This window comes from Rattus rattus, chromosome 12, assembly GCF_011064425.1.
Source record: "Rattus rattus isolate New Zealand chromosome 12, Rrattus_CSIRO_v1, whole genome shotgun sequence".
In the NCBI taxonomy this organism is placed as follows: Eukaryota; Metazoa; Chordata; class Mammalia; order Rodentia; family Muridae; genus Rattus; species Rattus rattus.
In genome coordinates, this window is record NC_046165.1 from 61,185,628 (window position 1) to 61,198,740 (window position 13,113).

At 46.5% G+C, this 13,113-nt stretch overlaps 1 protein-coding gene across 1 annotated transcript; it reads left to right on the plus strand.

Annotated features, from left to right (window-relative positions):
• Positions 1 to 1,142: 1,142 nt before the first annotated feature.
• On the plus strand, positions 1,143 to 9,186 carry Neil2 (nei like DNA glycosylase 2). The gene is made up of 4 exons (XM_032917659.1): positions 1,143 to 1,490; positions 3,605 to 3,948; positions 6,080 to 6,276; positions 8,562 to 9,186. The coding sequence occupies exons 1-4, from the start codon at positions 1,353 to 1,355 to the stop codon at positions 8,873 to 8,875; spliced, it is 993 nt and encodes a 330-aa protein (XP_032773550.1). The 5' UTR covers positions 1,143 to 1,352; the 3' UTR covers positions 8,876 to 9,186.
• Positions 9,187 to 13,113: the final 3,927 nt, after the last annotated feature.

Sequence of the window (13,113 nt, forward strand, 5' to 3'; positions counted from 1 at the left end):
AGAGGTGGTTAGGGTACCAGTGCCTGGCAAATTGCCTTTAGCCCGCAGTTTTCTCTGAAGGTCAGAGTAGGTGAACTGTTACCACATTTCCGAGAGTGTGAGTGGAAACCCAAGCGGGGATGAGTTTAGTTAAGCATCATTGAGTCTTTAGCACAGTTGGTAGAGGGATGGCCTAGCTTGCAAGATGCCTTGGGTTTGAGCATAAACATGCTTGTGATGTGCTGGAACGACAGTACTCTGGAGGTGGCGACCATCCATACACAGTGGTCTATAGGCCAGCTTAGCATCTGGAATATAAGCGAACCTGTCTCAAGACAGAAAGAAAAATTGCATTATTGAATGTGTTATTTATGAAGCTAGGAGAATTCACCGGATGTCTGGGGCATCCCGATTCTTCGCTTAAAGTATAAATTTTAAATGTCTTGGTGGCTCACACTTGGGAGACGCGGGCAGGAGGATTGTTCAGAGTTCAAGACCAGCCTGGGCTACAGAGTGAGGCTGAATAACAGCCATCCTGGCTTTTACAAACACTACAGTAATAACTTCCTGCTGTATACCTTTGTTAATTTTCACCTCAGATTATGAGCCGGGTGCTGGTGAGTGGCAGGTAAGGTTAGGCAGAGCTTTGAGTGGGGGATGGGGGAAACGACTCTTGTTCAATAAAGTCTGGGTGTAGGCTACCCAGGCTATCTCATCCTGGTGGCTCGGTGACTTTGGATGGTTGGGGACAGGGAGGGGAGGGGCGGTGTGTAGACCTGCCTTGCCTTTACTGTGGCTTTTCAGTGGCCAGGCATATTAACTGGAGTTAAGCTGGTTGGCGGCTGCCCTGACTGGCTGGTGTCTGCTTGTCATGCTTGTCAGCCAGCACATAACTTGTGCAAATCTCTTTCACCTGAAGTGGTCCCGAGAGAGCCAGATCCAAGTATGGATCAGTCAGAAGAGGGTTGGAATGACAGTTTGAGGACAGCTAGGACTACATAGTTCCAGCTCACCTAGAGCTACATAACAAGACTCTGTCTTAAGAACCAACCAAACAAGGAGTGGCAGCATCATCAAAGTAGACAGTACACTACATGACACTTAGCACACTATAGTGATTAGTATTTGCTGTGTGTATAAGGTTAAGGGCCCAGGAAGAGAAACCATTGCTGAGAAGTTGGCCCTAACCCTGTTCCAGCTCAGTCTAATCTGGTTCTCCCACCTCAGTTCAGCTGTCCTTTTGGCATCTATTACTTTTAAAGTGAGTGGCCCAAACTCGCTCCTTGGGGTGCCACACTGGTGATTAGACATGCCAGGCTAAGAGAGGGCCAGGCTAAGTCAGAGGTCTCCTTTGCAGCTCTCTGTATGCAGAGATGCCAGAAGGGCCGTCTGTGAGGAAGTTTCACCATCTCGTCTCCCCCTTTGTGGGCCAGAAGGTGGTCAAGACAGGGGGCAGCAGTAAGAAGCTACACCCTACCACCTTTCAGTCTTTGTGGCTCCAGGATGCTCAGGTGAGTTTTGCTTCCCTGGATCTCACACAGGTGTGCTGGTTCACCCCACCTCCCCTGGAGAATAAAGACCCTGCTGTGAGTTGCATCAGATCAGCTCCTGTCTGTTTTTTGGGGGACCACTAACATTTTCCTGGTACTACTGCATGGAGGAGGTGTGGGGTGAGTTTTGTACAGTGACATGTGGTCTCTGCTGTGGCTGCTTAGCTGTGTGATCTGAAGCAAGTTCTCACTTTCTTAGCTCTAATATCGTCAACTGTAGATGGGTGTAGTAAAACACTCTGTGGTGGTTCGATTGAGAGCGATCCCCAAAGGCTCATATATATTTGAGTGCTTGGTCATCTGAGAGAGTAGAACTGTTGGGAAGGATTAGGAGGTGCACGCAACCTTGTTGGGGAAGATGTGGTCCGATTGAGCCACTGAGAGTGGGTTTTGAGGTTTTAAAAGCTCAGGCCAGGCCGAGTTTCCCCACCCCCCAGCCCCTCTGATTGCTGCCTATGAATCAGGATGTAAAGCTGTCTGTAAAAGTAACATATTTGCCTGAAGTAATTGTCTCGAGGCTTACTGCCTCAGTCCTAGCCCTGGAAGCTTCTACCCTGCATACAATCTTATCTAGGCCTAGAATGTTTTCAGCCTCTGAGACTTGCTGCCGAATAAGCTCACCCTTCCTAGTTCTTTCTGATCTCTGGCTGGCTGATTCACCTCAGCTGTTCTGGCTTAAACTCCTCTCCAAGCTGACTGATTTAATCTAGCTTCTCTCGGCTTCTGCTTGGCTTCATACTAACTTTGACGATCTATCCTCGTCTTCTGGGCTACTGGCTGCTTCTCACTCTATGGCTCTTTCTGTCTTTGTCTATGTCTAGCTTGTTCTCTCTCTGCATCCTGTCTCCATCCAGTTGTCCCCGTAAAGAGCCCCTTTTCTTTTTTCTTCTTCTCTCTCTCTGCTCTCTTTTTTTTTTTTTTTTTTAAAGATTTTTATTTATCTTATGTATGTGAGTACACTGTAGCTGTCTTCAGACACACCAGAATAGGGCACCAGATCTCATTACAGATGGTTGTGAGCCACCATGTGGTTGCTGGGAATTGAACTCAGGACCTCTGGAAGAGCAGTCAGTGCTCTTAACCACTGAGCCATCTCTCCAGCCCCCTCTTTGTGCTCTCTTAAATAGCTTCCCTTTCCTCTCTTTTCTTGTGAGAGTTGAGGATATCCTATCCTGTCACTTCTTTCTCTGATTCATCAATTGAGTCTGTCACTCAATTAGATGTCACTTCCAAATGTGTGCTTCCTTCTACAAACTAACTTTACTTTCATTGCTTGGGATTAAAGATGTACTAAGGGTGTGTCTGTACCCCAGCCAGAGGGCTTCAAGGTGTGTGCTAAGGGTTGAGCCATACCACAACTAGAAATATTTTCAGTAAATAAAACCATCTCAGGGCCACAGTGTGATCAAATATCCTGCAACAGCTATCCGATGCTGTTCTAGTGCCATGCCTGTTTGCTTCTTGCCATGATGATAATGGACTAAACCTCTGAAACTGTAAGCAAGTTCCCAGTTAAATACTTTTTTTCTAAGAGTTGCCTTGGTCCTTCACAGCGACAGAGCAAGGACTAAGGCACACTTACTTGATAAGACTCTTGTAGGAATACTTTTTCAAACCTCAGACCAGTGGCCTCTTAGGAAAGAGTGTCCTGCATGGTTTGAGTCCCACGGTTTTGATGTTCCAGCACTTATTTTGATAGCTGTCACAGAGCTGGCACTTAGACGTCACTGGATAGATTTGGGAACAGCTGAATGCGTGGGCCTAGAGAAACGTGTCATGAAGTAACTAAAAGGATGACCCTTTGTATAATCTTTGAGTGGGCTCCTGAAATCTGTGGGAGCATCTGGGTTGTTCTGGGTGGCCTTGCTGTCGGGCACAGACCTCTCTCATCCCTAATCCAACTCCTGCAGCTGCTTTCTGGCATTTGCAAAGCCATGTACCTGCTGCTCTGGGACAAAAGGGAAAAGGACACAGAAGGGAGAGAGGAACCAGACTGTTTGTGAAGCTGTGACCCATGTGAAGGTCTCTAAGGGTCAATACATGTTCTGTTTGGTTTTGTTTTTGTTTTTCTCCAGGTGCATGGGAAAAAATTATTCCTCCAGTTTGATCGAGATGAGGAGATGGAGCCCCTCAGCAGCAGCCCACAGCCTGTACAAGGAATGTGGCAGAAAGAAGCTGGGAACCCAGAGCCAGCCTTGGGTCCCAGTGCTCAGGAAACTTCTGTAGGCCCCTCTGGGTCTGGAGAGCCTGTTCCCAGTACATCTGATGGCCCTTACGATCTCGGGGGAAAGAAGCCTTTAGCAGAGGCCCAGAGGTGGATGGAGGTCAGGTTCGGTTTGTTTGGCAGTATCTGGGTGAATGACTTCTCCAGAGCAAAGAAATCTAACAAAAGAGGTGACTGGACAGACCCAGTGCCCAGGTAATGGTGTGACATGTGCAGGGGTCCTAGTGGGGTCTGCCATATTTATGTGGTCCCCTCTGTGACAAGGCATGGCTGAGGGGACACACTTGGGGATGCCCAGGTCTTGTTAGGGGAAAAGGGTGTACATTCACCCATAAGAACTGAACTGTGGTCTGGACCCAGATGCTTGTACCTCCTTAGGTCCCAGAGAGGGGAGCATGGGGTTTCCAGCCAGTGTGCTACTTGAGGATGAACTGCCTCAGAAGAAAAGCATATGTCTAGACTCTCATGCACTGAATGTAGGGTTATAGTTTTCCCAGTTATTTAATTTGTGAACATTGAGGGAAAAAATGTTGAAAAAGCTCTGTAGGTGTGTAGTATTGCTTCCCAATTGCCCCTGGAAGAAAATGATTTTCTTTTTCAAATTTGAATCAAGCTTTAATTAAATATTAACCCACGTAGACTCTGGTCAGGGTCACTCTGGTGTATCAGGGAGTCACTGGGAATGAACATTCTAATGGCTGGCTTTGCCCAGGGGCTGGCATTAGGCTGTTTGCATACAGCCAGCTATGAACATGTTCTATGCTGTTACCATCCCACAAGTGTGTGCACCTCAGTGTGCATGGGGAGCTCAGAGGACAACTTTCGGGAGTTGGTTCTAACTGTGGATTGTGGAGGTCAAACTCAGGTTAAGGTTTCATGGCAAGCTTATGATGTCTGAACAGCCTCATGCTGCAATGTTTTAAGCTTCGGGATATTAAGTTTGATAATATGTGTTGTCGGGATTGTTTCCAGGCCAGTGTTCATCCCTTGAGTGTGTTTGTAAAACATCTCGGCACTTGGAGTTTTTAAGTTTTGTGTAGTTACTGGTCACTTCTGACTTCTCCGTGTTGCAAAGGATTCCCCCTTCTACTAAGCCACACAGTATTTACAAGTTTGACGGTCCTTTTGTGGTACTGTGCAAGACCTCTGAGCCTCACCTCCAATCTTTGAAGGAGAAATTCTTATTCCATTTACGTATCTGTGTATTTACTTATTTGTTTAGTGTGTGTGTGTGTGTGTGTGTGCGTGTGTGTGCGCGCGTGTGTGCGCGCGTGTGTGCGCATGCGCTCACATACCCTCAAATGCATTCATGCATAAGCAGAAGCACGTGTTGAGGTCAGAGAACAACTTTCAGCAGTTGGTTCTATGGATCCTGGAGATCAAACTCAAGTCGTGAGGCTTGGTGGAAAGTACCTGTACTCTTTAAGCCATCTTGTCAGCTGTGACAGTGACAAACAAGGAGAAAAGAAAACAAGAAACATTGATGCATTATTCCTGACAAGCCTAAGCTAGTCTCAAATTCATAATCCTCCTGTCTCAGCCTCTCTGCAGGCTGGGATTACAGGCATGTGCCCACCTCCTAGCTCCCCAAAGTTGTCTCTGCCCTTCCCAAGAACACTAACTAGGTCAGACATGGACTCAGGCTCTCTGGCCTCTAGTGCAGAGGCAGCGCTGGTTGGATTAGCTGTCTCTACACAGAAGCCCATTATTTCCTTACCAACGTGTGGGAAATGTCCGTTCTTCGCTTAGCATCTAAGAGGCTTAGGGGCACACATGTGTAGGAGTTGGTTAATCTGACCTGAAACTGGAAGTAATGTCCTCTTTGCCACCATTTCTTCATCTTCTCCCTAATGCTGGTTCCACTAACCTCCTGCATTCAGACTTTCAGCTTTCCTTTGTCAACGTGGATTGCTGCAATGTAATTAGAAAGCAATGTATATTCATATTTTACTAAATATCTTTTGGCCCTGAGGTGTTTATGATTCTGTCCATGGGACCTTAACTTCTCAGTTTGATCCAGATTAGTATAGAAGCTTAATGTGCAGCTGATTTGATGGCAAATGGGAATAGTAACTGTGTGTAAATGTGACCTATATAGTGGTCATTGTATACACATGTGACATGGTTATATAGCAGAAACTATATGGTGATGTACATTGACAGTTGCATGTGTGAGCTGGTTATGTTGTGGTAATTATATATACTTATGAACTGACTCTACAGGGGACCGTTTATGAATGTATGAGTTGACCACACAGTAGTGGTTGTAATATAATCTCATTCTGTATGAGAACGCTGTATGTTATGATCTCTTCTGTCTTCTCAGGCTGGTACTCCATTTTAGTGGTGGTGGCTTCCTGGCATTTTATAATTGCCAGATGTCATGGAGTCCTCCCCCAGTGATTAAGCCCACCTGTGACATCTTGTCTGAAAAGTTCCATCGAGGACAAGCCTTGGAAGCTCTAAGCCAGGCTCAGCCTGTGTGCTACACACTATTAGACCAGAGATACTTCTCAGGATTAGGTATGACCTGTGTGGTGGGGAGGAGCCCCAAAGAGTTGATTAATGGAAAAGTCACTCATCTGTAGGGCAATCGAGACTTAAGGACTACTATCCCAGTTGTGTCAACACTGTTGGTTTTAAGGTTGGCTTATTCATTGATTTTAGACTCAGGTCAGTTTAGGAAGATCCTCGCTTCTTTCTCTGGCATAACACTCACATCACGATAGTGTTTACCACTCGAGAGGCAGTGGAACCTGGGAAAATGGACTGGATGAGGAAGACAAAAGTCTCAATGTTGTAGCCAACTTTATTCAAAGCATCAATTTATACTCTGAGGGTTAAGAGCATGGTCAACTGAGTAAGGCTCTCATGAGTTCAATCTGTATTTAATCATAAGGACAAACTACATGTAGCAAAAACATGTTTTTCCATAGATATTGTATTAATCAGGGTTCTTCAGAGTCACAGAACTTATAGAATATCTCTATATATTAAGGGAATTTATTGTGATGACTTACACTCTGTAGTCCAACTAACCCAACAATGGGCAGCTATGAATGGGAAGTCTAAGAATCTAATAGTTGATCAGTCTCATGAGGCTGAGTGTTCCTGCTGGTCTCCTGTAGAAGCTGGAGTCCTGTAGAAGTAGGTTACAACAATGTGCTGGCAAGTAAGTGAAGCAGGTGAAGAAGAGTGACCCTTCCTCCTTCCAATGTCCTTGTGTAGGCCTCCAGCAGAAGGTATGGCCCAGATTAAAGGGTGTATGGTTGCCTGGATCTGGAACTTGCTTTGTCCCAGACTGATCTTGAACTCAGAGATCTGCATTCCTCAGTCTCCTTGGATTAAACTTTGCTCCCTTGCCTGGGCCTAAGCTTTACATGGCCACTGTGCCTTAAGATCTCCAAGTCAAGGTCCAGGTCAGAAATCTCTGTCTTCCAGCCTTGTGATCTGGATCACAGATATGCCCTCCATCTCTGGATTGTAGTAATTCCAGATGACCTCAAATTGACAACCAGGAACAGCCATCAAAGATGTCTAAACAAATAACAGCCAGTTGTAATGAACGGTGACGTAAACTCACCCTCCTCTGATGCACCTGGGAAGAACATGAAAATATATTCCAAGAATAATTCCATGTTTTGAAGAAAGCAAGGCCACACGACTCTTGTCTTTTTTCTTAGAGTTTTCTCACAAGCACTCAGAATTCTCCTTGAATGACTCCATTCTTGGACCATGTTCTGACATGATAGGACTGTCATTTGTGAGCCTTCTGATGCGATATTAGTGTGACCTCCTAACAGAGGGATCATATTGAGTACCTGACATCCTCCAAAGCCTGGTGACCTACAGGGAATATAGAAGGTTCCTGGTTAGTCATTCATTTTGGGAATGGTTGCCCTGCAGGCCATTAGAAGAGAGGGAGGAGCATGCCCACTGCTCTTAGCAGGGTCAGATATCAGGTTAGCTCTAGGCAATTAGAAGTCGAGAGAGAGAAACAGGTCTCTGCTCTGGAGAACTGAGTAGTGAAACTGTGAGCATTTCCAGCTGAAACCAGGCATGCTGGACTTCTTAGTACTGGGAGGGCAGTTTTCTGCCCACAGGAGAGCAGTGAGGGCCACCACAAGTGGCTGTTAAAGTGGTTGCTACTGGCAGAGCTTTGTCCATATACAAAGTATGACTTTGCCTGCCATGAATAGAGTTTATCCTGAGAAGATGGGAAAGTGTTGTGCTCTCATGAGAGAACCAGTGGAGTCTGTTTCTATGCCAGAAGGATGAACAAGGTTTCCAGTGGTAGTTCTTGGATGTGTACAGAGAGCTGACCACACAATGATACTGGTGAGAACCAGCTCAACTCCTACGACTCCAGGGACTCAGGCACCGTCCTGTCCTTACACTATCCCTGGGATAAAGCCTTTTTAGCTTTCCCTTTTATTCAGATGAGGAAACTAAAGCAAAGGGCACCTGGCTGGTAAGCCGTGAAGCTGAGCTGAGTTCAGGTAGGACTTGTCTGTAACTGCAAGTGAGATTGTGAAATTCTTGGGGGGAAAGACAACTGCTTTGTCTGTTGCCCATGTGCCATCTGAATTACTCTCCTCTCCTTAGCAAGGTCTTTGCTCGGTAACCCAGCGAGATGGACTCCTCTCATCATCGCTTGAGACAGATTGTGAGCCAGTGTGGTGGCACATATCCCTAACTCAACACTTAGAAGACAAGGCATGGGGATCAGGAGGGTAGCCTAGGCTACATAGCAAGTCCGAGGCTCTGTAGACGGTATTTCCTACCCTCACGTCTCTCTTTGTTTTCAGGGAACATTATAAAGAACGAAGCCTTGTACAGAGCAAGGATCCATCCCCTGTCTCTCGGTTCATTCCTGAGTCCTTCCTCTCTGGAGGCCCTTGTGGATCATGTGGTGGAGTTCAGCACAGATTGGCTTCGGGACAAATTCCAAGGCAAGGAACGGCACACACAGATCTACCAGAAGGAACAATGTCCTTCTGGTCACCAAGTCATGAAGGAGACATTTGGGCCCCCAGATGGGCTCCAGAGGCTCACCTGGTGGTGCCCTCAATGCCAGCCCCAGCTGTCATCTGAGGGGCCACAGAATCTACTGTCCTCCTAAAACATGTGGCCTTTGCCATAGGACTTGTAGGCTTGGAGATCCAGATACTGTGCGTCCTGAGAGAAGGGTGTAGGCAGGGATAGTATTACAGGTCAGGGTACGGTCAGGAGGGTCAGTATTGTTGACATTCATCTCATTGGATTGTGCCTCAGCCGCAGCTTTCACAGAGGCAGATGTTTTTCTTTTCTAGTTACTTCTGTGTAATCCCACCATGCTGCCAAAATCCTGACAGTGGGCTGGAGAAACTGCCCAGAGTAGCAGTGAGTCTGAACAGAGAAGGACTGGGGCTGTGCAGCTTCTGGGAGGAAACAGCTGGAAGAGACAGCTGGGGGCCAGGGGTGGGGACGGGGATAGCTGGCAGGGTGAACAGCTGGAGGATACTATATTCCCAGGTTGTATTGCTAATGGTGTGCTGTACTGTGTTTTGGGAACTGGTTGATTTTGAGTCCCTGCATTTTCTTTTTTCTTTGCCACGGAGGGGTCAGGGATGAGAGCAAAGCTTCAGGAAGGTCCTGCTGGTCAGCCTACCTGGTGCTCTCCCAGTGGCTGGGGACTCTAGGGTGGACAGGGAGGTATGCCCAGGGACTGAGAAAAGCTAGCGGCTGGTTTACCCTTCAAGTTGGGCATTTGTTGACTGTTGACGTTTGAACAATTTGTGTGTCTGGGGGTGTAAAGAAACAACCTTTCAAGTTGATAGGGACCGCTCTGTGGAACTGGAGCAGTAGTTGAAAATTAAACGGTGTGATATTTCCTGTTGTCTTCATTAGGTGGAGGTGGTGTTTCATTTGTTTTTTCTTTTTCGGAATACTGAGTGAAACATGGGGCTTCACTTGCACTAGGCAAGGACTGTGCCACTGAGCAATGTCTGGCACTCACCCTTGGTAAAGGTGGCTTTGCAGGATTGGCTGGATGAATCCACTTAGGAGCAGGACAGGAGGGAAAACCTGCCCTTCTGCCTGCCCTCCCCTGACAGATGGTGTGATCTTTGAGAGACACTGAAAACAGTGGCTGATTGATGATTTTCCCCTTACTTTCCTTGCTCTGATTTTCAGCTCTTGACAGTTTTCAGTAGTGATCGTGGAACACGCAAGGTGAACTAAGTAGCAGTGAGTGTTCACCTCTCGTCAAGGGGTCATCCCACAAAGTCACCTGCACTGAGGGATCACCCTTAACCATTTTTAAAAATGTGGATGCATGTTTTGTCTGCATGTATGTCTGTGTACCATGTGTACATCTTGGGTCCCTAGAAGAGTACCATGTACTCTTAGTAAGCCATTTCCTTAGTCCTGAGCACCTGCTCTTACTGTCCTTCCCTGAAGTCTGGGAAGGTTATGGAACTTAAGACATAGTTAAGCTGACTATGGTGGCACACATCCCAGCTACCCAGAGGCTAGGGCCATAGGATCTGGTGTTTTAGGCCAACCTAAACAATGCCTCAAATGGGAAACCATGAACAAGGTTTAATGCCACTGTCATAGCAAAAAAAAAAAAAAAAAAAAAAAAAAAAAAAAAAAAAAAACCACAAAAAACCCAAACCAACCCCAACCCCAGCCCCCAAAACTTCAGCTCTCTCGTCTGTGCCAGAGGTGTCCTCGGTGTGCCCAGATGACTGAATGGGAGATAGTCACGGGGTGGTAGCAGAGGCCTCAAACATGGCGCTTTGGGGGACTTGTTGCACTGATGATGAGCAGGTGACAGTTCCCTGTGATACAGGTGATACAGGATGCGATACCGGGTGTTGTGCCACCCGGTGCTTCTCCAGAGCTCAGCCCCACCCCATGTGTGGAGCATCTCACCAACTTCATGATGGTATATCCCAGCAGTGGAAGTTTATGACTGCGCGCCATCAAGCATGCCTTTGAGATCACCCACCTGCTCACTGCTGAGAACTCTGCAGGGTTTCACTGTCATTAACAGTGGCCTCTCAGGGGGCCGAGCTTGCACTGGGAGAGTCCCACAGGAACATGGTAGGCTGTGGTGGGGTTCCAGTGTACCCAGTGAGTCAAGCCCTCTGGCTGCAGCTGGATATGGGTACCTGTGAAGCTGCCTTCTAGACTATTAAGACCACAGGCAGATACACTGCTAAGTGCTAAGCTCTTGGATGAGCTGAAGTGTGCGATGTGTTTCTGTTCCGAGGGAAGAGTATCCTGGGACTTGAAAGCCCAGGAACCAGAGGAGAAAGGCAGTCCAATGGAAGGGCATCTTGAGGCACAGGAGCCCAGAAACCACACAGCCCTGAGAGGAAGCCCTTGAGAGGAAGCTTCCTGAGGAAGCGCATTGCAGCTCCCAGGGGAGGGTATCAGCCCGGCTCTACGTCTTCGCTTTCCCTTCTCTTCTTTCTTGGTTTCTTTCAATGGGGCACACCAAGCAGCAAATCGCTTAAAAGAGAGTCATTGGAGGGTCCAGGGAGAGAAGAGACATCCAGGGATGGCTGCCCTCTGCTCCCAGGAGCGGACAGCAGGCAATTGGACAAAGGGCAGGGCTTACATAGGATTTCTCGGGGCAGAGATTTCCAAATTGAAGATTGATGGGATTTCAAGTCCTGAGCTTGGGGGAGTCAGGGATTGGTGGGTTTTTGGGGAAATTTCAGTAATCAGTGGCTATTTTTCCACACACCTCAGGCCCTCTTCCCTGCCTCAGGCCCATGGCTTAGGATGGGAAGTCCTTTCTGGCAACAGGTGGCTTTGGCTGAGGACCCATCTCTGTGGAGCTGCTTGGGAAAGTTAGAGGGGTGCTGCCACTGTGAACAGCCCTGAAGAGCTACTTTACTAAAGCTGTAGGCTGAGGCAAGAAAGAAGGTGTCACCACTGTGGAGAGCTTCTGTGATGGGTCATTTTGACAAGAGCTGCCGTTTTTGACAGCTGAGGGGTTGGCTACCATTCTGATAGGAACTCATGGGGCTAAATCTGACTTTCCAGCTGTTTCTATCCTTTTTTTTTTTTTTTTTTTTTTTTTTTTCCGGAGCTGGGGACCCAACCCAGGGCCTTGCGCTTGCTAGGCAAGCGCCTACCACTGAGCTAAATCCCCAACCCCAGCTGTTTCTAATAAACTGATACTTTGAATGGAAATTAAAATCAAAGACAGTGATTGGGTAATCTTTCACTTCCCATCGATCTTCAAGATGGAAGTCTAAGATTAAGACAGATTGAGTTATCTGATGAGGGTCTCTGTCCTGGAATACACCTTCTAGAACACTGTGGCTTCACTGTGTGTATGGTGCTGGGGCACTTCTAATATGTTCTTCTTGCTGTAAGGACATCAATACCATTGGAATCATCTTAAGACCTGCCCTTGTGGCCTTGGTTATATGTAATCCCTATTAAATTCCCATCTCTAAAGTTCTTCATTTTAGACTAAAGCTCTAACACAGAGGTTTTCTATAGAAGGACGAAAGCACTGAGGACCAATATGGCACATACTTTTAGTAACTGTTATTAGTATATTCACTATATATAACAATGGGTTGTATTATGACATTTTATACATGTATATAATGTATTCTGATCATATTCACCCCCTAATATTCGCTCTTGTCCCCCTCCCACTCTTCTTGAACTTGCCTTTAAAACTGGATGTCATTTTTCTTCTTTTTTTTAAAGATTTAGTTATTTATTATAAGTTATAAGTACACGAGCTGTCTTCAGACACATCAGAAGAGAGCATCAGATCTCATTACAGATGGTTGTGAGCCACCATGTGGTTGCTGGGATTTGAACTCAGGACCTCTGGAAGAGCAGTCAGTGTTCTTAACCACTGAGCCATCTCTCCAGTCCCCCCATTTTTCTTCTTGATCGATCAATAGGTTTAATCAGGGATACTAACAGAACCACGGACAACTTACTAGCAGTCATACCACTTAAAATTTCTGCCCCTCATTAGGTCATACAAAGGTCCACCAAACTTGATGACCTGAGTTCTATCCCCAGGCCTCATGGAAGAAGGAGAGAACTGACCTCCACACGTGGCATGTGTGATAACACTTATGCCCATATTAAAATATAATTAAAAGGTGTAAGTAGAAATGGGGGTTAGTTGGAGCAGTAAGGATTATGAGGGTTAAAGGGGAATATAATAAAATACATTATATACATGTATGAAGACTTAATAAAACTCATGTATCATTTATGCTAGTAACTTTGTAAAAGTCATTCCACTAGCGACTATTAATTACCAATAGATCTTCAAGGAGAGAGCCTTTCCTAGCCCCTTGCTATCCTTAACTGGAGAGGCCAGGAGAT

Excerpts from the sequence above, each read along its gene's own strand:
- Neil2 (XM_032917659.1), top strand. The coding sequence starts at position 1,353 with ATGCCAGAAGGGCCGTCTGTGAGGAAGTTTCACCATCTCGTCTCCCCC. Across the intron at positions 3,949-6,079 it reads TGGACAGACCCAGTGCCCAG|GCTGGTACTCCATTTTAGTG; the intron begins GTAATGGTGTGA and ends CTGTCTTCTCAG. Across the intron at positions 6,277-8,561 it reads GAGATACTTCTCAGGATTAG|GGAACATTATAAAGAACGAA; the intron begins GTATGACCTGTG and ends CTTTGTTTTCAG.